The 27432-nt window shown below is 30.7% G+C and overlaps 1 protein-coding gene across 2 annotated transcripts; it reads right to left on the bottom strand.

The window, feature by feature from the left end:
• LOC128555120 (uncharacterized) lies at window positions 1-26168 on the bottom strand. 2 transcript variants are annotated; one of them, XM_053536590.1, is made up of 4 exons: window positions 25882-26168; window positions 9343-9577; window positions 2575-2910; window positions 5-1824 (listed from the first exon to the last, which is right to left on the bottom strand). In XM_053536590.1, the coding sequence occupies exons 2-4, from the start codon at window positions 9446-9448 to the stop codon at window positions 1442-1444; spliced, it is 825 nt and encodes a 274-aa protein (XP_053392565.1). In that variant the 5' UTR covers window positions 9449-9577; window positions 25882-26168; the 3' UTR covers window positions 5-1441. The 2 variants fall into 2 exon arrangements, with proteins under 2 accessions (XP_053392564.1, XP_053392565.1); XM_053536589.1 differs by lacking the exons at window positions 9343-9577; window positions 25882-26168 and adding an exon at window positions 3120-3201 and having other exon boundaries at window positions 1-1824.
• Window positions 26169-27432: the final 1264 nt, after the last annotated feature.

The following is a 27432-nucleotide window of genomic DNA, read 5'->3' as shown; positions in this document are numbered from 1 at the left end:
AGGAATAAATACATTAGCCATGTAGGATCCTTCAGCTCGCAGGTTCGCGAATAATTCAAGAAAAATTAGAATGACTCCCTGACAATAACATATGCAACAAAAGAAAGGGTCAAATTCAATCTGATAATACCCCCAAAAAATGTTTCTGTACTCAATAACTTTATGAATGACTTAAAGCATTATTGATTAGATATTTTAATTCAGTAACAATAGTCCCTCGTCAATAAAAAAAAATCTTAGGTTTTTTTCTGGCATAGATTTTATTGTTCCTTGCATTATAATCTTCTTTATATTTCACCAGATTTCGCCCTTATACTTTCAGCATCTTGATCATTAGCCTATTTGCATACGAATGTCGCTTGTCTTAACTTTTGATCGTAACAAAGTAAGTCTTTCCCTTGAAGATGAACTTCCAAGGCTTTCCTCCTCTAAAATTCCGGACAGATTTGTCTCGAGCATTCCACAGCAATAAACGATTACTTTCTCTTCCTGACAGGCAAAATCCGTGGTTTCCATTAACCTATTCTCATTGACAACGTTGTGGTATGCGATCAGAGCTGTTTCCGCAGTTTGGGAAAGAATTTCGTAGAGTTCTGACACTTCTTCCTCTAGTTTATCTGCTTTTTTCAAAAAATTTTCTATGCTACCATATGCATCTCTCGCCATTTTAACCAACTGCTCGTTGTTGGTATTCAGTTGCACAAGTTCTGCAAATTCAACAATCTCTGCGCGTCCGCCGTAAGCGTAAGATGCTGTTGAAACATTGCCAGAAAAGAAAACTGCTAACACTGCAAAAGCATCTTTTTCTAACTGGGATATTACATCTGGATTGGATATAGTGTGAATGAACACCTCATTAAATGAAGACAGTTTTTCAAGAGTTTCATTCTCTGAGGAGAAACTGCTAATGCCATCTTCGGAAAACAGTTTTGTCATACCAAAACTCGTAACATACTGGCAGTGCAATTCATTTAAGGCATCAAGCATAACAATTATGCTAGAACCCAGATCTCGTGCATCATAAGAACATACAATCGAACTTGAAATTTCCACCATAATTCGTAAAATAGCGAAAATGATCAGCTTTATCGTGGGTTTGCCCATCTTCTCAAAATCACAGACCTCGTTGTATATTTTCCTAAGTAAAGGTGAAAAATGCATGTCGTACTGAAAACAGGAGGAATATGTCTGGTAATAACAGGTTTTGAATATCTGAATCGGTAGATAAGATGTTTCCCTCAAAATGTTTTCGCAGATGCCGAACATGTCATGACTTACACCTGCGATCAAGTTCTTCTCAGGAATGAAATAATCGGGCAAGAACCGCATGCCAAAATAACCCAACAGACTGTTGATTATATCCTTCACGTTTGCTAACACATCATCCCAGTTAGTGCGGGTTTCACACAGCCAGAACATGGATGTCTTCACATCATACGAACTAACAAGGCGATATTGTTTCAAATGTGGGTTTTTGTTCTTTAATTGATTTACTGCAGTTTTGATCAACATTTTTGCAGCAATATAGGACTGCCTGTTTTTCTGTGAAAGAACGCGCAAGCTTCACTTCTGTTTCTGTGAACGAGAGACGCCACTCTTTTCCTTTCTCTGAACGCATGCTATCTTTGCAGCCAACTGGAACCACGTGATATGTTGATGACACACATTCCTCTAACAGTTGTCTGGTAGGCCAACCGGAACTTCTTTTCCTTGAAATCCAGTCGCGGGCTTGTGAAGGCCAATCTACGCACTGAATAGCAGGAACAAAGTCATGGTCAAAAAAGTCCCTCTGTCGGAGATTTTCAACCTTTGTTATAGCTGGACCTAGTAAAAGAATATTGCCAAATAAATGACGCTTTATGACTTGTGTAAAAACGTGGAGATAAGGATCGATTACATGTACATAATTTCCTTTCTTAAGTATTTTATGCCCACGTAAGAGACACATATTAACTTCACTGTCGTTCACAATCCTTTCTTTCGGCGCGAGTAGTGGTCAGAACTCCAGGAAGCAGTCGTCGAGAGTAGTTAATATAAGTTGTAAGAACGTTACTCTATAATTTAAACTAAACTAAACTACACTGTCCGTTATTTCGTTCGTTCTCAACCATAACTTTGTTATTCATTATGTGATTTCAGTCCAGCTTCAGGCTATAAAAGCAACAAAGGAAGGTATGCTGCGCACACCACTTACGTCCGCAGCTCAAAGGAAATCCGAAATGCCGTTTCGGATATATATTTCCCAAGCATTTAAAGTAAATATGTCACTTTTCTTCTTTTACTGCGATGTGTTATTGAACATTGTTTTCATAATCGAAACTTGCTCAAATTACCTTAAACTGTACTTATGTTATTACAGTGCTACAGCCTTTGGGTCTGTATTACTTTTTTTGCATTTAGACATCAGTTTGTGTTTGATTATCTTTTACCTAGTGAATACGAGTATACAATGTCGGTTTAAAACCATGTGGCTAATTTCAGCGTTTAGCCACTTGGCATCATGTATTTGATATCAGCATTTCATACAAGAAGCACTAAAATATCTTACCAATGAAAATTAGGAGTTAAGCAAACCTGTCAATGTATCTCCTCTTCTTGGAAATCTGTTACCCCTCCCTGTATATCGTGTAAATAGCTCTGTGTCGTCGACCAATGATTTCCAGTGTTTCCGAAATCCCTTGCTAGATATGCCCTTTGACCTGTTTGGAGCTCCTTTATAAAGCCGGACATATCCTATATGTTTGGTTGGTTGCATTAGGAAGTTACGTCCCGGTGTGTATTTCTCCGTTACCTTGTTGGACTTGTCAACAATCAGAACGTCAATGTCTGTATCGGCCTTTTTGCCAAAATGTCCCGATTCTTTACTTGTGTAGATGAAGTGAAAGGCAGTTAACTTCTGGGATAGGCTACCTTCAAAGTAGAATAAATTCATATATTACTAAATGAACTAAAATATTATCAAATTTAATACAAACTTTCAGAAATGCAACACTTTGATTGACCTTTACAGATCGCTAATTGTCATTCTTTATAAATGATTTGTTGAAGCTAGTAGCTTCAAATTTAATGTTGGCATCATGGAATAAGGCAAGTATATCTGCTTTAAGGTGAGTCGATACCTTATTTGTCAAATATGACATTCCTTCCGATTTTGATGAAACTTGGTCCAACTATAGCGCTATGGTTCTTTTTTTGTTTTTCAGTCGTCTTGGCAACAATAAATAATCAATGAAGACGTCACGAACGTCGCAACGTAGGGCGCCAAAATGCCCAAAATCCGCCGTAATAGGTCTTCTAAACTATCTAATCAAGATTTAAAATAAGCGAAATTTCACAATATGATACTTTATCTAATTCACATACGGACTAGTGTGTTTTTAAGTGGTATCGCATCACATTACAACGGACATTTATAATTTTATTGAGCAACCCACTTCCTTCTGATATAAAATTTTGACAAAAAATCGGCAAATATACGCAAAAATGACATCTTTAAAAAACTACAAGCCCATTAAAAGTCTGATTTTCAGCACAAGTGATCAATTTGCAAATGAAATGTCAAATAAAAAAGGGAACTTTACGTTTTCAGTTTTTCACAATATTGTGTTGAAGACAAACTGTCCTTCCGATTTTTGGACGTAAAACGCAACGTTTTATCAACGTTGCTTATTGTTTGCATCGTTTGGACGTTTGCATTTTATCTTAGGTCCATTTCAACTGTATTCATGAGCCAACAACTTTGGGAAATTATTATGCATCAGTCTTTCTAATATTGACGCACTACCAGCTATCTGGGTTTCACGCAAGGACATTTTCCTTCCTTTTTAACTACAAGTCGCTACCTTACTGACCGCGATACACGGAACGTAATTTTGACATCACCGATCTAAGAAATATGATCTTTCCTTTTATTTATTTTCATTTAACATTTCGTTGTTTTTTTTTTTTGTCTCGTTCCCGCTGAATTTGCAGTCAGCGTCCTCACGCCATGTACCCGGATAATCTTAACTCTGTTCAGCGACCCTAACTCAGTGCCAACATGGCGGATGTAAAGCCGATACAACTTTGTTTTCTGTGTAATTACGATGTATAAAGGAATGTTCCTGTTGTTGTATCTATCTCCATTGATCAAGTGTATATTTATTTCAAAATGCATCATGTTAAATATATCAGCCCTTGTGTTTTCAGGTGGAAAAACGACGAACAAGGCAACTTTTCAATAAAAACTTTTACAAAAAAATCTTTAAAAATACTTCTATGCTTTTGATGCCTCGAGTATTTTGTTGTTTGAAAGCAAAGATATACTGCTTTATAGGCCCGTTTACACTATGTTGTTAACTCACTACATGTTAACACAATACATGTTCAAATGTACTGACAGCAAGAAAAGGGATAAAAACCTAACTTTGAGTTGATAAAAACCGAACTCAGTTTACATGAGAAATGGATAAAAACCTAACTTACACGAAATTGCGTGATGGACAAACACCTAACTGACAAGTATTCTATAGAAACGAATGAGTTGACATGTACATGGTGTGATTATTGTAAACATTACTTTATAAGCGGTATTGTCGGTTTAAGTTCCGTAAACAAGTGAAAAATGTAAGGATAAAAATCTTCATTAATTATTTTGTCATTAATTTTACAAGATGTTATATGTATGCCCACTACAGTCAAATATTTTTTCATAATTCTAATATTATGCAAATAGCAATGTTTGGAAAAATCTCGATAAACCCTCAAAAATTACTCAGTATAAAAGTCAAAATTATTATATTTATATAAGAAATTTACCACCGATGTTCGAAGTTCTGTAGTCCCCAACCCTCTCCCCCCAGCCTCTCTCTCACACACACACATACACACACACACGCACACACACTGTTTCAGAAGAATTGTATTTGTTTCAAATCTTGTATATCGTATAGTGTAAGAGAATTTTACAGAGGTGCTAATGGAATATTTTGAAATTGTTTAAATGGGATTAGATTTATGATTAATTATTAAATATGATATTTTTCAGACGGTAAATAGGGAAGAAAAGTGTGTGTGTGTGGTGTGGTGGGGTCGGGGAGTGATGCATGGACTGACGGGACAGGGGTGTGGGTATCCTTACATTTTTCACTTGTCCACGGAACTTAAAAATCCACTTGTCCATAGTCAAATTTCACTTGCTCTGAATTGTAACATCATACCTTCATGAAAACGCAAATAGACTGGAGATCGAGTTCTTTATTTCGGACAATGAAAAGAAAAGCATATCGAAGTAGCTGTGGTAAAAAATAAGCTGTTGAAATATTTGCCTTTTAACGTTTATAAAAGTCTGAAATCGCGTAAGCAGTGTTCGGGATCTTTTGAGGTCATGCCTGAAACACTGCCCACGCAATGGTGCAAAGCCAGATGAATTCAGAGAAAGACTCTTAAAACGTTCCGACTTGTTTTAGTTATACTTGCGATCTCTGTGTGCTTTTGATTTTAATTTGGCTCACTACTGGCTCAAATATTCCTTTGACAGTGACTTATTGTCTCAGCAGTTGGAATTCTACTTACAAACTTGTCATAATACTTTTTTTAAGTTGTTTACGTTTCTGATGTCTTTAAATGTCCTTTTAGTTCTCTGTGTGCAACCCTTGTTTTCCTTTTTTAGTTTTAGTTACAGAATGCTATATGCTGATGATGCAAATATTTTTCTTCAGCTACTTTAAGTAGTTCTTATGTTCCCTTTAGCATGTATATGATTTCTTCTTTTATGTTTTTTTTTAATGCAATTGTAAAATGTGACTCTTCTTATTTTTGTGTAGTGTCAGCTAATCTTTTTTTATGTTGCTTTAAATGTGCTAAATCTGTATGTGGTAAATTACTTTTTCCTTTTATTTGCTAGTACCTATGTGCTATTTTGTTTTAATGCACTGTAACATGTATGTGATAATTTGTGACTTGTTTCTTATCTACTTAGAGCCAGATGCTTTATTTGCTTTGATGTGCTTTAACATATTTGCATTTTATTACAGCTGATTTACTTATGTCGAGCTTATTTACATGTGTTTGCCGGAAAATAGCTTTAAGCTAGTGTTATATGTTTATACTTATCCGACGTTAAATAAATCTTCTTGTATCTAAATCTTCTCTGATATTTTATCATAGTCACCGAGTTACAGTGTGCGCGAGAACTAGTCAAAGAACCCATTATCTTTATCACCTCCATACACTTGAAGCAACACACAATCTAAATGATATTTTATGTTTTCTCATTTTATACCTGAAAAAGTATGCTTGTCCGCAGACACACAGAATGAAAAATGCACTTGTCCGCCGGCAAAAAAAATCACGAGTCGGATAAGTTGGACATAGGAATCCCACATCCCTGCAGGGGTGGGTAGATCAAAGAACTTCGAGCATCAACAGTCCATAAAAAAAAGCACAGACGAACAGCCGTTTTCGTTTGGTTAGGTGTTTATCCGTTCTAAGTTCGTATTTATCCAGCACTGTTTCATATACCAGTTAGAAATTATCCGCAAATTTAAACCCACCTCATAATCAATACAAATTTTAAGCTATAAAAATCAATTTCAAACTTTGATACTGTTAAACATTGTTAAAGAGATATTTATGGAACTAATACATTTAATAAGTAAGGTCTTACTTCAATTTCTGGTACTTTAAAACAGTTAGAAACATAAAACATGTTCATTTTGAAGACTTTTTTGAGTACATTTCAATGAATTCCAGCCACATAATGTGACATTTCGATTGAAATATTTAGTACACAAAACATGTTATCAATACAGGATATTATGACTATCAAAAGTTTTAAGCTAACATTGCATACTCACATAAAAACATGAAAAAAGACAAGGAAATTAACTACATACATTGTCTTTCTGTCAGCCATGTTGGCACTGAGTTAGGGTCGCTGAACAGAGTTAGGATTATCCGGGTACATGGCGTGGTCCTTAATCCCGCCCTTCATTCGCACGTGTATTCTGTCTGGCACGTTGCGCACCAAAAACTGAACCGGGGAAAAAAGAAATAGAATGTAGCTAAATGACATCGAGGCAAGCCGAAACGAAAACATGCGTGAATTGAGTATTTTTTTTCTTGCATGTAAATCACTTTTCCCTAATATTAGTCGAATTTTTACATGCTGCACGACTACTAAAAACAGGCGTACAGATTCATCGTGCAATTCCACACAAAATCGTATGTTGATAAATCAGTGCTAACGATTTCATTATCCAATGCCGACGGAATTGTTATATCGCCATCATCGATATTAAGGACATATCTGCCTCAGGTATTTTGATATATTTGTGAAGCACTAGCCGATCCGGAAACCTTTTCTTCCACAGCAAAATGTGTAAATCTCTAAGAAAACCAACAGTATAATATTCCCAGCAGTCATTCTCGTTTATAATTATGTGAAGTTACTAATGTTGCCTACAATTATATTTACTACAGAGTTACGCAAATGTTTTCTCTTCTAATACGTGGCTTAACATGAACTATATTTTTTCAGTTAAATCACTTATGCATCACTGCAAAGTTAAACTGTAAAAAATCGCGAACATCGGTTTCTTTAAAATACCTGCATGCTTATTTCATTTGCAATATGAACTTATCTTCTGTTAGTTTCCAGTCATATTTTGCCCCCAGATTAATGTAAATAATAGACAGACCTATCATAAATAAGTGCATTTTTGCAGTTAGAATTATTAATGACAAAGCCAGCATCGTAAAAGAAAACCTTTTAAAAACCTATATTACGCTGAAGTAAAAAAAAAGTGACAAGCAAAATAGTTCACACCTTTTCCTAAATATAACCAGTCTTACATTATTTCCATTATAGGTTAAACAGTATGTAGACAAAAAAATCACAAGATACTTTCACGTTTAGCCATTTAAAGGCACTGGCCTCCAGATTTTCGCTTGAAGTTCAGTCATGTTTTGAGCATTAGATTTTTGTTCCTAATCTGTCTTAAACTACCAAATCAAAAGAGTAGTTTTAAAACCTTAAGAAATAGAGCAATAATTTTAGATATCTATCTTTTTTCTTTTTTGTTGTCGTAGGATCTAGAAGTCAATGCCTTTAAAAGAAGTTTACTAAAACATGTACTGCGTGAAATCATTATTTTAAAAACGGATGACTGAATTTCCATAAATCATGACTGTTCAAATAAATCACAAGTCTTGTCGGCGTCAGGGCATGAAGGCATAATACATGTATGTTTTAATGACACAACATGAATCTTCCAATACATGTACCATATTTCAGTAGAAACTGTACTAGATCACTATATACATTTTCGTACACTGTTCGGAAGATGTAAACGTCAAGCTGGAAACGTAATTTAAATTCGGCATGAATATGCGTAAATATCGCGTTTAACTGCTTATCGTTTATGCAACTTGCTAAGGTCAGTTTTTGTTTTTCTCCCCCCGCATCCCCCACCCCCCCTCAAGGCTGAGCATGTAATTGCCCCTTTGTCCGCCGTCAGTCCGCCCGTCACATTTTAACAGCAATATCATTATGACTCGAACGTTATTTATTGCAATTAGTTTAAGCTTCAAATAATATTGGGGAGATAGAATCAGTTGGTATGAAGACCAGATTCTGCTGAAATTTTATTCGGTCCTAAACAGTGTACATATTTTTCACGTCATTTTAGTTCACTGTCTTGAGCATCACGTTTGACCGCCTGATATTTGTCGCTTGGTTAGATGTGCATTGTGAGCACACCAAATGACTATATTTCATACAAAGTCGTCATCAGTAAAAAAAATATATTTGCAATCTTTAGGTAAAGTTCTAAATGGCCACCATTTCAAACGAAAGCAAAACCTTGTGAACACTCTGGAAGCCATATTTTATACCAAACTATCATGAATCTTTATGACTTTATGAAAATATTTTTAAGTTCTTTGTCAAATTCGAATCTGGGCCTCATGAAGTAAAAAATAAGGTCATCAAGTCAAATCAAGAAGACATCTTGAGAACAATGTAGAGATAATATTTTATCCGATGGACATAAAAATTAGGAAGTGTTTGTCTTGGTCGGGTTCAAAACTAGGTCGACTGACAGAGATTTTTATCACATTCAATTCTTCACACCGAATCATGCAGATCTGATCATATGTTACTGATACATTGCAACCATGGCACGTAAATACCGCTTTTCACGCCGACTATAATCTATGTTGTACAGTATTTTATCAGTAACAAATTCAACTTCAATAAGCTAAATACATGTGCTGAGACAGTCTAAGTTACCCGATAGTCGTTATCACTTTGTACGCACATCGTCTATAGTTTATATGAATTCATAAGTCAAATACTAGTACCTGATAAAATCAGTTCAACATCACTCTTACTCGCAGACACCAATCTTTCCTTAAATACTGTGTATATGTCTGTCCGGAACGTCAGCAGATCTCGCATTTCAGACATATGTAACGCCGTAACTGCGTGGTTCTGAAGTACATTTAGGATTGCTAAAAGGCCACAGTTGTGACGTGCTTCTTTCAACTCCGGGTGTAATTCCTCTACGTTTTCCTTGCATTCTGTGTTTGAAATTGGCTTGAAAACAAAAACAAAATGACCGTTCACAATTCTGTGATAAGGGGACCGCATTGACCAATCTTATTAAACACCCATCTTGGTCTGGAGTGTAAAGTTAAAAAAGGTAATCGAAAGGACGTCTTTGAAGAGTTTAAGACCCCTTTTATGTAAAATTAGTGACGGCTAGCAATTTTACTGGTAGACATAAACACATACGATATGTTTAAATCATCGGCACCAGCAGCCACCGTCTATAACAGACATGATTGCAGTATCGTGAACGTCTGCTGCATCAATATAATATGGGCATAACTGAGCATCTACGCCAAAATAGATAACTGTATGTTTTCTGTTACTACATTAATGTATAAACAGATCAAGAAAGTGAAGAAGTGGATGAAAATGTTTAGGACATGCACGAATTCAATGAAACTCTTAACAGCTTCAAAGTAATGTAAATAAACCAGATTAAAGCTTACTTAAAAGGTATGCTGTCGTAATGATACGTATTATGTATATAATAGTAATCTAATATCGTACGTACCTACATGCATATATTTTCGTCCTGTTTCTTTTTGTATTATCCAAATTTATGTTCGTCTGGCATTTAATGATTAATTATATTAATAATTAAACGATTAATGGACTCATTTTAGTTCAAACAGATGATAACTAAAAACAACATAATTCAAGTTTCAGCCAATTTCTTTGAAAGAAAACAGCTGATCAGGAATTCCTTTAATAACGTTTCAGTCAAATAGCTGTTATCAAATTATAGAAGCATACAGGAAATAATATCGTTGCGTCCATATTTGATAAAGACTCCAGAAACGTATTTTTAGAATGACTTAGAGTCGTTTTATATTCTTATGATCACTGAGGATCTCAACCAGTGATCAGGAATTGTTGTCATGAGCTGCTGTTGTCCTAATTTGAGATGCAAGTCCAAGTAGTAGTATTAGAATTACCGAAGCGAGCTCAATCTGACCCCCCTGACCCCTTGTCCCTATTCTATAAGTGGACTTTAACCTTGCCCTAAACTTAAAATACTAACTTAGTACCCTTGATACCCTGAAAATCTTTTAAATCTTTAGTTAAACTGAATGAAAACCTTTGGTTTAACCAAAAAAAAAGATTTAGTCTTTGGTCCGAACTGACCAATGCCGGACAATTAAAAACCCACAGGCTTTATCAAAGATACAAGCTGAAATAAAATTGACTTAAATATCAATACAGTACACCGTAAGGTATTTACTTCCTGATTGACAGTGCATATCAAGATAAAGATCAGGTTTCAGTTTAACTGGAGAACAAATACTACGCTATAGTAAATACAATTCTATTGTGATTGAGAGCTTGTCTACTTGTAAGAACTACTTTTCTTTATGTATGTTGTGTCAAAGGTTAAATCAAGTGCATTTTTTAAAAATGATAATGCGGGGAAACAAAATTTAACAATCAAAAGCTGCCATTGTTCTGCAAAGTTGGCAGCATGCACATTCGCACTTGGCAGAACTTTGGCAAAATTTGGCAGATTATATTATATTATATATATTAATTAAAATGTAAAGGTGGTTTACAACCGGAGACAATGCCTTGGATCTATGATCTTATCTTAATTAGTAAGTACATTGTTAGGGTACAATAGTAATTAAACTTTTATTTAGCCTTTTTATTAAGCTTTTAATGAAACCTTTTAATCAAATGGTCTGTTTATAACCATGGGATCAGGTTCATCCGATATGTAGCATTGATGTGACTACCCATCAAAAGCCATAAATGTTAATTCTGTAGGATTCCGAATCGTATTAAGGGTGAATATCAACATTGTTATGTTTAGATAAATTTTAATTTTTTTCTTATATACATGATATTAACTTATAGTGGTCAAGTCTCAGCTGCTCAGCTGTTATATTTTCTTATCAAATATATCAAAAATTAAAACATCATCTGGGGCCTTTGGATTCCGCCACTAAAATAATGTGTATTGGGCTTTTAGTGGTTATTACGGTTCACGGGGAGTGCACCTTTAATAAAAAATCTTTATCTATTAATATAGTTCTCCGGTTTTTCCGACTATAAACAACCCCTCAAAAGATATCTAGTACATCTATTTTTTTTTTATATCTTGGTTTGTGTTTATTAAAACTTATAATCTACGAAAATTCCAGATCGTATTTAAATATTTTTAATAGTCAGATCGGCCTTTTTTTATATGTAGAATGTATCCAGCACCACGACGGTCAAAATTACTTTTTTATTTGTATGTAATCAAAAGTATGATATTAATAGTATTAAAGAGAAACATTCATGTCTCACTTCCTCTACCTTTTTTCTATTTTCTGTCTTTCTTTTTAAGTTTAATAATTATGTTAGCTAAATCATCAATTCGTTTTGTTGTAGCAACTTCAGAAGCAGATAGATAAATTGTCAACAGTTATTCTTTGTTCTAGCTATTGTGTTTCTTGTTTTAAGAAAGCATTTTTATTTATAATTTTTTCCAATTAATTGAAATTTTTTCATCATTAGTAGCAATTTCTACGACATTAGCGGTTATTGCTTTTAGTATTAGCCAGTAATAACTTGGGTATTTGCAGTGATTGATTCTCCTTGTTTAGCTGATATTTCAACTGCAGAGTTAAGGTCATTTATTATTTTTTTAATTTTATCATTAAATTATTAATATCTTCTGGTATAATTAACTTTAAGTTACTTACTTTCGTAACTTTATATTGTGACGTGCATCAACATTATTAATCAGATCTACAAGTTGTTTCTTTAAATTTTTTAGCTGATTATTAACTGTGTTAATTGCTTCAGTATTAGCAGTAATTAACTTTTGTTAATGTTTTTTCAAATACAAAGTCAGTCATTTTAGGTTCTTCTCTTTAGCATTTAAGTTCGCGTCATATCTTCTTGTATTTTTTTGTAATATTACTTAGTTTGCTACTTTAAATTATGGGACGGTTGTCAACAATATAATCCATTTGAATTTGTTTATTTAAAGTCATCTATTTTTAGAATTAATTTTTCTTTAAAGTCTCTAATGCTGTGTCATGATTCATCACCTCTGTGTTAAGCTGCCTTTTCAATTCAGATTTATATTCTGCAAGTTTATTTGAAATTAATTTAATAATCTTTTATCTTTTTTTCAGTTTCAGTATTTAGTTTAGTTATTTCTGTTCTAATTTCAATGATAATATTTTGTAACTTTTTTTAGCTTCATATTCTTGTTTGTGTTCTTATGTTTAATTCATATATCTTTTAATTCTTGAATTGAGTGTAAACTTTTCAAAATTAGTTCTAAATACTTTTATATTTATTGTCATCTGTCAAATCAGATTTCTTCAAGTTCTTTAATAGGAATAACATAGCTTATCATTATCTTCTTAATTTTACTTGTAATTAATATTAATAATGAATCTTTTTAAAATCTTTTGTTATTCTTCAATATTCTTTACTTCTGCTTCAATTGTTGTTTTTACTTTTGACATCTTCAAGTTATAGTCATCTATTACATTTGAACTTTTTTATACACAAACCTCTTGAAACTAATCGCGTGGATTTATTGGATTCTAAGTTGAGTATTTTATTACCTCCCATATCTAATGCTCTGTTCATTGTTTATCAGTTCCTTATTTCTGTGATGATATGATTCCAAGTCCGTTCTAAGCTTTTATAATGTTTTAGTAGCTTAATCAATTAAATCAATATCAAATTTAACTTTATTACACTTTCAGTTTACTTATTTGTTTTGGATCTTAAAAACAACCCATCTATATATTACAGTAAAGTTTTTTCTTAAAAACTTCCTTGGTTTGTCATGATTAAGAAAATCATATTTTTTTGGATTTGTTGCATTAGCAAAAGTATCACGATCTATATTGTGTTCATCAATATCATTATTATTTTCTCGTTTACCTGGACTTTCAAATAAAAAATATAATGGTGAACGTTAATTCGAATATCTTTTGGTGTTTTATAGTAAGACTGACTTAAATACCCACCCCTAAATACATTCGTTTGAATAAAGTATTTTGTTATTTCATTTTTGAACTTTTTTTATTTCACTACAAATCATCAAATATTATACTTTTGTATTTTGATTTCAGATTCTCTCAAGGTTCCCAATTATGGTTTGGGATCAGCTGAATATTCAAGTATTTCATATGATTCTACTTTAATTTTTTTTTTGCAATTTGATTAAGTGGTTAATTAAATCTGATATTTAGATTGTTCTGAGGTTTTAGATATATGTATAATTTATCATAATATCTAAGCGGTTTTCGAAGTTATGCATTAATGTATTTGTTTTTCCAGAATCCAGAACGATCACATATTACAATTCTAACATGATCTGGCATAAAAAAGGCTAAAATAGTTTAAAGTTATTGGATTTAACACTTTTTGTATCATAATTTGGATTTCCATTTATATAATATTACATTATTTTACTTATTTACAATATCTTACATATTTTCCATTATTTTACATTATTTTTAACAATATCTTACATATATATAAATGCAATCAAAATTAATGAAATAAGAATAAGATAAAAAATTAGTCGGGCAAAGATGAGAGATCTTAGAGAAGAAATAATGAGAGAAAAAAAATAAGAAAAGCTACAATCGGGATATGTTATACTGAAATTTAATAAACCAATCACTGAATAAAAAAAATAGAAGTCAAAAAAGGAACAATTATCAGTCAGTTAAAGCATTTACTGGAATTGAGGAGCATTAGCGTTACTTCAAAAAGTTTTTTGTTGATAAATAAAAGAAGTAGAAACAAAACAAAATTGGCAGGAGTAGAAGGAAGAAACAACCACCTCCGGGACTACAACCACCATTACAACCATTACCGCCGGAAGATTATATGGTTTGGAAGAGCTATTCCGAGACTCCCGAAGAAACATTAACAGAAAAATTTGATGGCAAATTTAGATATAAATATGATTAAAGATATAATATCCAGATTTATGGATTGCCTACATTAACAGAGCTTAGTAATAAAAAAAAAAATAAAGATGATTGGATAAAAAGAAAAGAGGTTACGAGGATTAAAGGCCTTTACTCGTAAAATAATTACACAGTAAAAAAATCCAGATGAAATAGTTTGAATTTACAAATGCAGAACCTATGACTGCAGGTTGAGTTGTTTCGGAGTTTGACTGATATTAGAGAAAATTTTAGAAGATTTGGTGAACGCTTATCGAAATTATTAAAGACCCAAAGATATTTGGAAACAAGATGGTCAAGGATTAAGATATCATAACCCATATAAAGTTTTACCAAATGGAAATATGGTAATTTAATTATTAAACTTAAATAAACTTTATTGGTATCAAAATAAAGTTAATTGCTAGGCTTAAGAATATGGAAAAGAAGGTATTTTAACACTAAAGTAGATAATGATTTAATTGATTTGATTAATAAAAGATATAACAATAAGAAAAAAAGCATTCAATTCATGCAAGAAAAAATATTTAAAGAATTAACAGAAAAATCAGGTTTACCTATCAATAAACGGATCTATGAAATTTAAGAAAGTAATTAGGGGACAAGGTTATGACGTTTGTTCCCTGTAATCCAATGAATTGGTTAATGACTTGGAGTTAATTTGTGGTTCAATTGATGTGGAAATCTAATGACGACTAAAAAAATGAGGATTAGAATAATTGATGAACTATTAAAAATGAATTCACTCTTACCAGAAAACTTGAAAAAGACTTATATAAAATTATTTTTCTTGAATATATATATGAACAAAAACATGTATTAAGTCTGTAAACAGTTAATATATAATAAAAAAAACCAGTGATTTTCAATAGATTTAGTCGTTCTTTAATTTACGATAAAAAATAAAACTTATGTTGTGGTTTGGATAGTTATTAACACTATGATCCTATCTTGGCATATTTAGTGATGAATATGACAATAAAAGACTTGTTACATATTGGTATAGACTGGAAAGATATCATATTTACAAACGCGTTTTACAGTTAACAGATATTAATAATTATATTAGGGAAAATTAATAAGTAATGATGATTTTTGAATTTGATAAATTCAGAAATTGCTCAATAAGTTTGGAATTTGATTTAAGTAGTTTTAAGATTTTGATTTCAATTACAGATAATTTTATGGTTGGATAATTTAAGAATTTGTCAAATTTTTTACATTGTTGGATTTGAAGAAAAAGAGCATTGGCGAAAAACGAATGGGAACTACAACACCCGATATAACCAACTCTGTTGATACAATTTCCATTCATTGTAGATATCTTATGATAATTCATTGTTGATTGGTAATTACAGTGGATATTATCTATGCTTTAAGTATACTGCAGCTTTAACAAGAGCTTATCCATTTACAAAAGAACCCCAAAGGTTGGATTTCTGAAATTAATAAATATATTATAATTCAATTAGAATATATATTCAGTGTATTGTGGTAGACATTTAGAATAATTAATTTTATGAGTTGGAAACTAGTTTTACACTAATTTTAAAGAAATTAATTAAAACTAAAGTTTTTTATTACTATAATTATGAAAAATTAAAATTTTAGTTTTAAATAATGTACAAAAAAGTTTTATGACACAATAAAGGAATATTTTATTTATGTTGATGCTCTCACGGGAAAAGAAATCATACACGGTACAGGTATCTTTGACACTTTAACCGAATATTGTTTTTCAGCGGTAAGTTGATCTTCATTGGCACAGTGGACAAAAAGCTTTGGGACAAAGAGGAAAAGCAAGCATTTTGAACGTGGAACAAAAAAGGTTGCACAGAAGTTAGGAAATTTTGTGCTGATAAAATTGTTGAAAAAACTTAAAAAGAACTGTCCAGCAGTTGGTATTTAATTGCAAGGAAATTAAAGAAAAAGAATAATAGTAAAAATAATTACAAATAATACTGATAAAGAGGAGGATATTCATATGAGAATAAATGAATTTATTGTTCTAATTTTTTTCAGGATGGGGCTCGTGTAATACGTAATTAACAGATTAATTGATAAAAACTAAAGTTTTAACTTTTATAAAAAACTTAAAGTTTTAACTTTAATAAAAAAACTAAAGTTTTAACTTAATAAAAACTAAAATAAAAAATAAATAAATATTATATATACATGTTTTGAACAAAACATATGCGAAAGATATGAAATTAATCCTATTCAATTAGATACAGTTTAATATCTGTCCTAGGAAATAATGTTAAGCAACAAAAAACGGATATCACTTTACAATTAATGATAGTAGTTCTTATTTTGATTGGTTTAATGGTTATTTTTGACGTAAGTTTTAAAGTAAATAAGCTTGCTGATGGTGCGGGTATGCTGATAAAACCATTGCTCTAATTAATAATGCAGTTCCATTAATTGATCCGTTAGTGGTTAAACAAAATGGAAAATTGTTTATGATTGTAATAATTTATCAAGGTAAACCAAATGTAAGAGATGTTGAACTTTCTGTAAGATTATGGCAAATCAACTGGAACAAATGATGTTTAGTTATTTAGATACTAACGCTGGCAATGACAACTAGACTGCCCCCAGCTACATATAATTCGGGGTTTTGCTATTAGAAAAGAATTACTCCAATGTGATAAAGAGTGTAAATGCTTAAATCCACTAATAATTATTCATTTTTCAGGGTTTAGAAACTAAATATTATACCTCCAAGTTCAATTCAAATAAATGCAGCTGAAGATGATGATGAATTAATTTTAGAGCTATACTGTTGATGCTGGTAGGTAATTGCCTCCTTATAACAAATTAATTTATGGGTTCACGTTTGGTTTTTAATGAATTTGGGTTTGAACTAATTGCTACTGAAGGATTTACAAAAGCAAGATTGGTCATACTTAGGGAAAATGATAAACACAATCAACTGATACCCAACAAACCTAATAAAACCTTTAGAATAACAGTGGTGTAACAAACAACCACAACATGTATTTGTTTATTACAACGACTGATAAAAGTAATTCACAAGAACATATCACATTTATTAGATACATTAAATTTAATGCAGCAAAATGAACATTGCACTTTGAGCTCATGTCGTCTTGAAGTTGGTAAATGGTGTTTTTTATCCAGAAACAGAATACACAGTATATTAAGAATATATGATGATGTATTTAATTATTATTATAAACAAATAATAAGATTTACTGGAGTCTGCTAACTAGATAATTTTAAATATTTGTTTGGATTTAATCATTTTAACTTGGAATATAAAAAGAAGTAAATACCAGAAGATCTAAGCATATGTGCATTAACAAGCTAATTAAATATCCACCAGCAGCTAATTTGTGTTTACGCCTTTGTTATTGTATGAAGAAACAGTTGAAATATTATTTGAAAATTAATTGTCATTGTTTAAATGAACTTGTCAGTGTATAAATGACTTGTCATTGTTTAAATAAAAAAAATATAAATATAAAATTAATTAAATATAAAGTATAAATGTCATCGAATTTATATTGAATATACAACTACCTTCAGATGGACAAAAGAAAAATTTAGCCGTAGACCTACAACAAAAATTCAACATACTCTTCGATTAAAAATGAACAATTACCTGGAAATACCTTTCTTTTAACAAAAACACAAATTACTCAAAATTAAAAAAGCTGCTTAGCAACTAATAAGGGCTTAGGAATTAAATTTCAAAATGCAAATGTCCAGTCAAGGTCAAAAATGGTGATTTTTAGGAGCTTTGAGCTGGTTTTGTTAGGAAAAAAACATTCTTCCAATGGGGTGGGGGGGGGGAAGCAAAAATAGCTCAAAAATATTAGCCCCTCCTAGATTGGAGCCCTTTTCTGGATGGCCAGTATGGTGATAGTAAAATACTTGGAAAGGGTATGATGTCAGTAGCTAATGATAAGAGAAATATGATATCACATATTTAACTAATCAAGCAAGCAACTAGCGGATTGGGAGTGATTAAATTTAAACAAAACAAAAACAGGACGGTGGGTTTTTCGGTATGTTCGGCTGTAGTTAGGAATACTTTGTTACATCTTTTTAAGTGGTAAGGGACATGGCCAGGGTATACAGATTGATTCACAACGGAGACCTTACAGACGAATTCCTAAGTAAAAAAAATAAAATTTGTAAAAAAAAATAAACATTTAGTAAAAAAAAAATAAATATATAAACAAACCTATTTTACTTGAAATTGAACAATGGGTTAAAACAATTAAAATTAAAACTTTAGGGGTGTATTTTAGTAGAAAATAATTTACCAAAAACGAAAGAAAAGGAGAATGTGGAAAATAAAATTGGACGACTCTGTTGGTCTGGAAACATTGGTTTGATACTTAATAATCTGTAATTTGCATCCTTTGGATCTTCTCCGCCGAAGAAGTAATTAGTCTATCCCCAAATGTAAAATACAACAATGTTCAATATCAAGAAAAAAAATGTACACTTTGTGGATATTATTGTATATTTTTCATTATAAATGTTTACAAGACAAGGTTCCATTGTATGATTTATTGTATAAAATACTAAAAAATTCATAATGGTTAACCCCAAATGAACCAAAAACTATTACTAAATTTTTTAAACTAATAGGGAATTTATTTAACTGGAATAATAATATATTGGATATTTCAATAATCTAATGAAAAAGTAAATAAATTAGAAAAACAAATAATAGAAAACTCATTGGTTTTTAACAGTTATTACCCAGATACGATGGTGGATTATTTCAATTGGACAACTGTAAATGCTAGTCTGGTTTCGTTCAAAATGTAATTAATATATAATTAATTTTAATTGCATCTTAATTATTCTTGTTTGTGCAATTAATTAGATTAAGGAGAAGCTTAATTACAATAAAAATAAAGAAGAAAATGTAATTCTTCAAAGTTACAATGCAAAAAATATAGAAAAAATGATCTATTTATATTAATTATGCAAATGAATTTAAAATAAATGATGTTATTTATATTTAAGTCTTAAAACGTTATGAATATTCAGTTAACAATTTTGGTTCTATAATTTAAGTTTTTAATTTAAGAGTAATTTAGTTTTAATTTAAAGAATTAATTTAAGAATAAGCTAATGTATCAATTAACCATTCTCAGAATATATCTTTTATCGTATAACTTGATAAGATGTTTTTTTTATAACATAATGGCAAGAATTGTGTTTATCAGAACGAATATCTTTAAGGGTGATTACTTTGGTTGAATTAAAAGTATTTTATAATTTTTATGAACTATTGTTTTCTTAACAACAAGTTTTTAATTCTTTACATTTTTTAACATTTACTTCGTTTTCTAAAAATTAGAATCATTTTACTTCTTAACCAAAATTCCACAATGGAATGCCGGCAGCTTCATCTTTAAATTTTACAATTACTTTTTTAGTTATTATCAAAATAAAAATTCTGATTTTGGTATAATCACTATTATCAAATATAAATCCTTTGTCTTATAAAAGTCTTTTATAGCATCTTTGGTTTTTATTTCATAACATAAATGAATCAGTGTCAGTAAACAATAATTTACAATTTCTCGTACTTTCCTTAATATAAGTTATAATGAAAAATCATACATAATATTTTGATAATTTGAATGCATCATTCCAACCTAACAAGTTGTTTAATAACCAACTTTCTTTTATTCCTATGAATACAAACATATTTGTGAAACATCGTTGAACCTAACAAATGAGGTTTGGTATGTATTTTAATAAAATGTTTTCATCATGTGGTTAATTTTATATTAATCCTCTTGCGTAAATTTCCATCGTTTACCAAATGACAGAATTGTTCATTAACTTAAAAAAGTCTTTTCAAATGAAATTTTTTGCTTTAGATCTTTTTTGAGTATTAAAATCAATATACTTTTATAACACAAGGACTTTCATCAAGTTATACTTTATGTATTTTTGTTACTTGTAACCTAATTGTGTATATAGTCAAGATTTTTAAAATGAATACCATAATTTGTTTTTTCATTTAATTAGGAAAACTATCTTTACATTACTTTTCTATTTCACATTCGTTTTAATATTTTTCTATAATCAGAAAGCATTGAATTGGTATAATAATTTTTTCAGGAGCTAAAGGATAATCATTTTGTACAGTATGTAATTCTTTTGGATAACAAGATCACATTCAACTATAAAGTTAGTTTTACCATTTGCAATTAATTTCTTAAATTGTTTTTTCGGATATAAATTTAAAGTTGCCAGAGGGTAAGGTTGAACACATAGCCAACGTTAAAGGTTATTGGGTCGAGGTACATAATGTATTTGCTTTCTTCTTTTGAATTATAATCTTTCATAATATATTGTTTGCTTTACTGTATCTGTTTGAAAATATAATTTTCTCTTCAGTCCCTTTTCAATAAAAAGATACATATCATATCTGTTAATTAAATTAAACTTAATTCCAGTCATTTTTTAAATTGCATCCCAAGCTAAACCAGGGTACTTAAAATAATGAAAGGATCTAATATTTGTGTACTCTAAACATAGTTTTCTAAAATTTTCAAATACATAGCTAAAAGTAATAGTCGTCAGTTTTTAAATCTAAATCATGATATCTCCATTGTTTTAATTTTAAATTTAATTCCAAACATTTTTAGCATGTTCATATTCGTTGTCAGTTTATGTGTGTTTTCATTTAAAATTGAATAAATCTTCTTTAGAAGGTTAATTCTGTTTCTTTGAATTTTTTAAATGAATATGTAATCATATGGATAAACACCTTTTGTTTTTAAATCAATTAAATGCTTTCACCATCCAAATTATGAGATAATTTTAAATTCTGGAATATTTTTACTAAGTTATCAATGATTGAGACATTAAATTGAAATGAATAATACAGACCAAAGTCGGAAATCATAAATGCCATCTATCTGTCCATATTGTTAGGAATAACATTATTTTTTTTAAATTTTCCTATTGTTGCATATAAAATGACCGTTCATAACTCTTAAATTATTGAAAAATAACAGGAATTTTATGTGGTAGTTTAAAATTAATATTAATTTGAGTGAGCACTTCCTTGATTTGTTATTTGACAATGGTCACGTAACCTTGATTGAATCTTCTATATATTTTTTTCACAAATATGACAAAATTTGTTTTTTCAATATTCACTTCATCTTTTTTCGACCATTTGTTCTTTGTTAAGTGGTCTTAAATATTTTTTCACAATATTCTCTTCCTCAAGCATTTTTGCAATAAACATATAAACTGCATTAGGACCTCTTAAATTGGTTGGTTTAGTATATTTATCGTATAAAACAAACAACTTTATAGCGTAACCACAATCTATATGATTTTGACATATGGTTCAGTAAATGAAGATTTAGTTGATGGTTAATGCAGTTAAAACTTTTTTAGTTTTGATTCATAATCAGCATATAACTTACCAAAGGTACTGCTACCTTTATGATAATTTTTAAATTGTACTTTACTTCCCTCTCTTTTGGCATTTTTTACACCTTGGATTCCATTAATAGCTAAACAGTTTGGTATGTGTTCATTTAATATTCTTCATTTGTAAAATGTTGTTAAACAACTTTTACAGAAATATTTTCTATGTTGGTCTTTGTTTTGTTAGTCATTAATCTATTAAGTTCTTTTATCCATACATAATGTTGGACTACAGTTCTTGAGGGTTTACAGTTCATTTTTTTTATCATTTATTTGTTATTAGTAATTCGCAACATGTACAGTGTTCTTCGTATTGATATTTAGATATGTACAAGGATAAAATATATTTTCTTTCATATCCTAATATTTTAAATGATATTACCTTTTAAATTTATTTTAGGTATTTGATTAATGTAACAGGAAATTTAATTCCAGTATAACCAAGATCGTTTATATGTTTTTATAATTTGAAAACTCTTTCAGAATTTTTTGTTACAGGAAATTTGTAAGCTAATGACACCATCTAAAACATTCGGTTATCCATCATTTTTATATTTATTAAAAACCCCCCCCAACCCCCCCCCCCCATATTCCTTTCATTGAATTTTGTAATGGTTTTGTAATTCTAAATAACTTGAGCAGCAATGGATATACTTATAATCTATCTAATATAAGAAGCTCAATGATCTATTTCTCCAAGACTTCCTTCAGAAATCCCACTTACAATTCTATTTATTATTTCTCAAAAGCTTGATGTAAAGTTTTTTTTATTTCGTTTGTGTTATTAATTTCTAAAGCCTTTGATTGAAAATAAGCTGATTTATATATTGTTATCAGTTTTATCCATTTTTGCAAGAAGTTATTTTTAAAACAACGTTTATTTTTATACCTTTAAAGTTTTAAGTTCAGCATTTAAGTATTTCGTAAGGTGTTTTTAGTTAAATATAATTGATTCCTATGGATCTTGTTATATGTCATTTTAATTTCCAAATTTCTTAAATATTGTTTTGTAGATCTTCACTTCCATCTATATATTTATTTAGAAAAATAAAATTCGTTAGCAAAAAAGATTAAAAAATATAATTAAAAAATAATTAATAAAATAAATAAAGTTTTAAATTATCTTAAGAGAAATATCATATTTAAATTATATTTTTTTTCATTACTTTGATATTCTCATTTTATCGGTTTTTCCTTTGCAGTCATTGTTATAACCCAGATTAATACCAAGGTCTTTAGAAGCTGCATAATTGCTTTTATATGTTTATTTTCTTTCATGAGTATCACAGTCGGTTCAATAACTTTTATAGGGTTGTTTTCGAATATTTTTTGAGTTTGGACAATCACATAACTTTTTTAAAACTAGAGGTTTTTGTACTCGAGGGTACAGCATTTCTTCTTCAGTTAATAGGACAACCCAGTCCCCATTCAAAATAAAGTTCTTTTACGAAGTAAGGATCTATAAACATTTTGTAATTTATCCATAACATGATTTTTATATTATCGCTAACTATTTGATCAAGTTTTGATTTAATAACATTTTTTTTTAGAAACTTTCTTATATGAATTTTTTTGTCTGGATTCATTATTTCTCCTAAAGTGCTAGATAATTTTGACATATCATTCTATTACCTTTCTATGAACCATTCTATATATCAATATAATATAGAAAAAAATCTCTAAAAACACCGTAAAATTTAATACAGCACTTCTTCTTTTTTAACTTTTATATCCGTTAAGTTTAAATGCCTTCATATACGTTTCAAAAGGCATGAATATTTTTTTTTTTTTCTGATTTTAATAGTATTGTAAAAAATATCCTGGAATAACTTGTTTCTCTTCTTCTGTATTTACTTTTCCATCCGTGTTTTGTTATAAGTTGTTTATATTTTTTTGAATGATGTGCTTTTAAAATAAATTCTGTCGTCAAGTTTTGTTGTTAGTAAAATGGTCAATCCTGATGAGAACAGCGCAGGCAACTGCTACAAATTATAGGAATAGCTGAACAGTGCTAATGCAAGCTGAAAACAAAGACACCTGCTCTGTATATATATCCGGTACTTACTCTCCACAAAATTTATAACCTTTTCTGTAAGCAGCAGCTAGTTTGGTTTATTGAATGATTAACTGATTATTGTTTCTATTCATTATTAGAAATTAAAATTTTTTATTGGACCATTTATATTAATATATTTTTAAATTAAAATTTCTTTCAATTCACTTAAATGGTACCCAATATTAATTTTTCACTATAACCTTTTCCCAATTTTACTAAGCTTGTTTTTTTTTATAGTTCGTCTAATAACTTTTGGTATTCTAAAAAAAACTTCTTGTGTAGTAGGTAAAAGTTCTTGTTATTAAAATGAACCTTGAATTATTTCAATCATTTAAATCTTTAATAGAGTATGTTTGGGATTTGTATTATAAATTTTATAAATTATAATATTCCTTGTCCGTTTGGTGTTATATCCTTTTTCAAAATGTCTTTTAAGTTTGCTTACGAACTCGATCACCAATTTTAAATTTTGTTCTACTCTTTGTATCTTTAACACATATAATTAAAGTAAACAGTTACTTTATTTAAGTTTATATAGCTTCGGTTGGTGTATTTTTATACTAGAATGTTTTGTTTTGTTATATTTATCAACCATTCCTGCCAAATTATTTAAATAAGTATAAGTATTATTTGCTGTATAAAATATTTCCACATTATTCTTTTTAAATTCTATTAATCTTTCTATTACTACAGCTTTCCTTCATTAAATGTAGGTAATATTAATTTATTTTTCATTCAAAATGATTAAACTTTTTATTATAAAATTACTTTTCCTTCATTACCCTAAATTTATGGTAATCGCTTCTAATATTATTTTTTCAAATGCTTCAGTAACAGATTCTCCAGTTTATTCTTTTTATGGAATTACCAAGCATATTTCTAATATATTCAATAACGGTTAACAAGTACTTTACTCCTTGATTTATTTTGAAAAAGTTGCATGTCAACTAAATCAGTGACAGTATCATCAATATCATTAACTATCACTCTTCGTTTCCTATATTTTCTTTAATTGTGTTGTGTAATTTTCGGCTAATCATCGTCCATGTGTTGCCGGAGAGGTATACTTACCCCTTTCCCGTTTTTGATTTTTCGTCCGAGGACAAGTGTGTATTTCGTTTTAATAGTTGTTTTAAACTAAATGTTTTGCCAATCTTTTCTCCAAATGTTTTTGATTTAGTTTTATTTATTGGCAAAGCAATTGCTTATCACCTGTCCTTTTTTAACCCCCTCTGATAGCAAATGTCATGGTCCATACATACTGCATCCAGTTCATTGACAGGGGTCTTATCTAGGGATTTCCTGGCCACAATAATTATATCTGGAAGTGTTAAACTTTTTAGGTAATTAAGGTAACATGCTTTGTGAATATCTAAATTACCCCCTGTACTTTAACAAACTTTGATTTAATTTTTCCACCGATGACAAAGTAAGCCTTTAGCTTTTTTTCCGTTTTTTGTTATAACATAATGAGGGGGGGAGTTCTTTTATCAGTAAATTTATTCTTTCAAACAATTATTTTATTCTGTAAAAATCATCTATATCATATGTATTTAAAATTTTTTGTTGGTTTTAACTGGGTTAAAAACTGTGGGTTTTTTAATTGTCCCGCATTGGTCAGTCCTGGCAAAGACTAAATCTTTTTTTTTTGGGTTAAACCAAACGGTTTTCATTCGGTTTACCTAAAGATTTAAAAAAGATTTCAGGGTATTTAAGTAGTATTCTAAGTTTAGGGCAAGGTTAAAGTCCACTTATAGAATAGGGACAAGGGGTCAGGGGGGTCAGATTGAGCTCGCTTCGGTAATTCTAATACTACTCCAAGTTCATACTAAAAATATAAAGAATCTAACTATACGTACCTGTCTGGAATAAATTATTTATTCTTTGTAGCATGTTTCCTCCTCTTCTCCGTCCGCTTCGTTCATCGTTTCAAAATTTATTTTTCCAGCGTATTAACCAACATTTCACTTCGGCATTAGCCATGTAAAATATCCACGAATGTACATTGTATATAACCTCGTGAAATTCAAATATGATTTAGGTTTTCCAAATCGATAAAATCGATTTTATCTGGTGTAATATTGTAACTTGTTTTTTTTTTTGTGGAATTAACTGTCCTTCATAATGTTCTGTTTTGTATAGATGACTAAAAACGAGGGTAGGTTCACAGTTTTCTTTTAATACTGGCTAAGTTAATACAATGTAGAACATTTAGAGGCCATAACGTAGAACCAAAGTTAACGGTTAAGAAGAATCACGTTCTGAAATACATACACATAAACCTCATATATACATGTAGAATCTATAATATTTTTAGTTGGATTTAACGTCGCACCGACACATGATAGGTCATATGGCGACTTTCCAGCTTTAATGGTGGAGGAAGACCCCAGGTGCCCCTCCGTGCATTATTTCATCACGAGCGGGCACCTGGGTAGAACCATCGACCTTCCGTAAGCCAGCTGGATGGCTTCCTCACATGAAGAATTCAACGCCCCAAGTGAGGCTCGAACCCACATCGATGAGGGGCAAGTGATTCTATAATAATAAACACAATTTAGCATATTTCAATAAATATCTTATTACATGTTTTAATCAATGGATCTAGCGGCCATTAGTAAATTGCACTGTAACTAAAGCATATAAACGGAAGATGGAACAAAACAATAGCAACTAGAAATGTGTCCATGGGACACAGATGCCCCCACTATATGACAAAGGACAGGGGCCATAACTCCTACAATACTGAATGAATCTGGACGCAATACCCCAGGTGCACAACTGCACATGCTGACCAACATTCCTGTATAGTTTTGTGACTCTACATCAAATACTTACAGAGCTATGCGCGACACAACACTAAAATGACCAATTTTTACAAAGTCAGGGGCCATAACTCCTACATGACTGAATGAATCCGGACGCGAAACCCCAGGTCCACAAATACACATGCTGACCAACATTCCTGTAAACTTTGGTGACTCTGGGTCAAATACTTTTGGAGCTACGCACGACACAACATTAAAATGACAAATTTTGAACTAAGTCAGGGGCCATAACTCCTACACAACTGAATGAATCCGGACGCTAAACCCCATGTGCACAACTGCACATGCTGGCCAACATTCCTGTAAACTTTGGTGACTCTAGGTCAAATACTTTTGGAGCTACGTGCGACACAACATTAAAATGACAAATTTTTACTAAGTCAGGGGCTATAACACTACACGACTGAATGAATTCGGACGGGAAACCCCAGGTGCAAAACTACACATGCTGACCAACATTCCTGTAAAGTTTTGTGACTCTACATCAAATACTTTCAGAGCTAGGCGCGACACAACACTAAAATGACTAATTTTTACAGTCAGGGGCCATAACTCCTACACGACTGAATGAATCCAGATGCG

The sequence above is a fragment of the Mercenaria mercenaria genome, chromosome 2 (genome assembly GCF_021730395.1).
Source record: "Mercenaria mercenaria strain notata chromosome 2, MADL_Memer_1, whole genome shotgun sequence".
NCBI classification, from domain to species: domain Eukaryota; kingdom Metazoa; phylum Mollusca; class Bivalvia; order Venerida; family Veneridae; genus Mercenaria; species Mercenaria mercenaria.
The sequence above is the reverse complement of the archived record's forward strand: the minus strand, read 5'-3'. Positions and strand labels throughout refer to the sequence as shown.

Coding starts and splice junctions, on each gene's coding strand:
- LOC128555120 (XM_053536589.1), bottom strand. CDS start 1,512: ATGTTGATCAAAACTGCAGTAAATCAATTAAAGAACAAAAACCCACAT.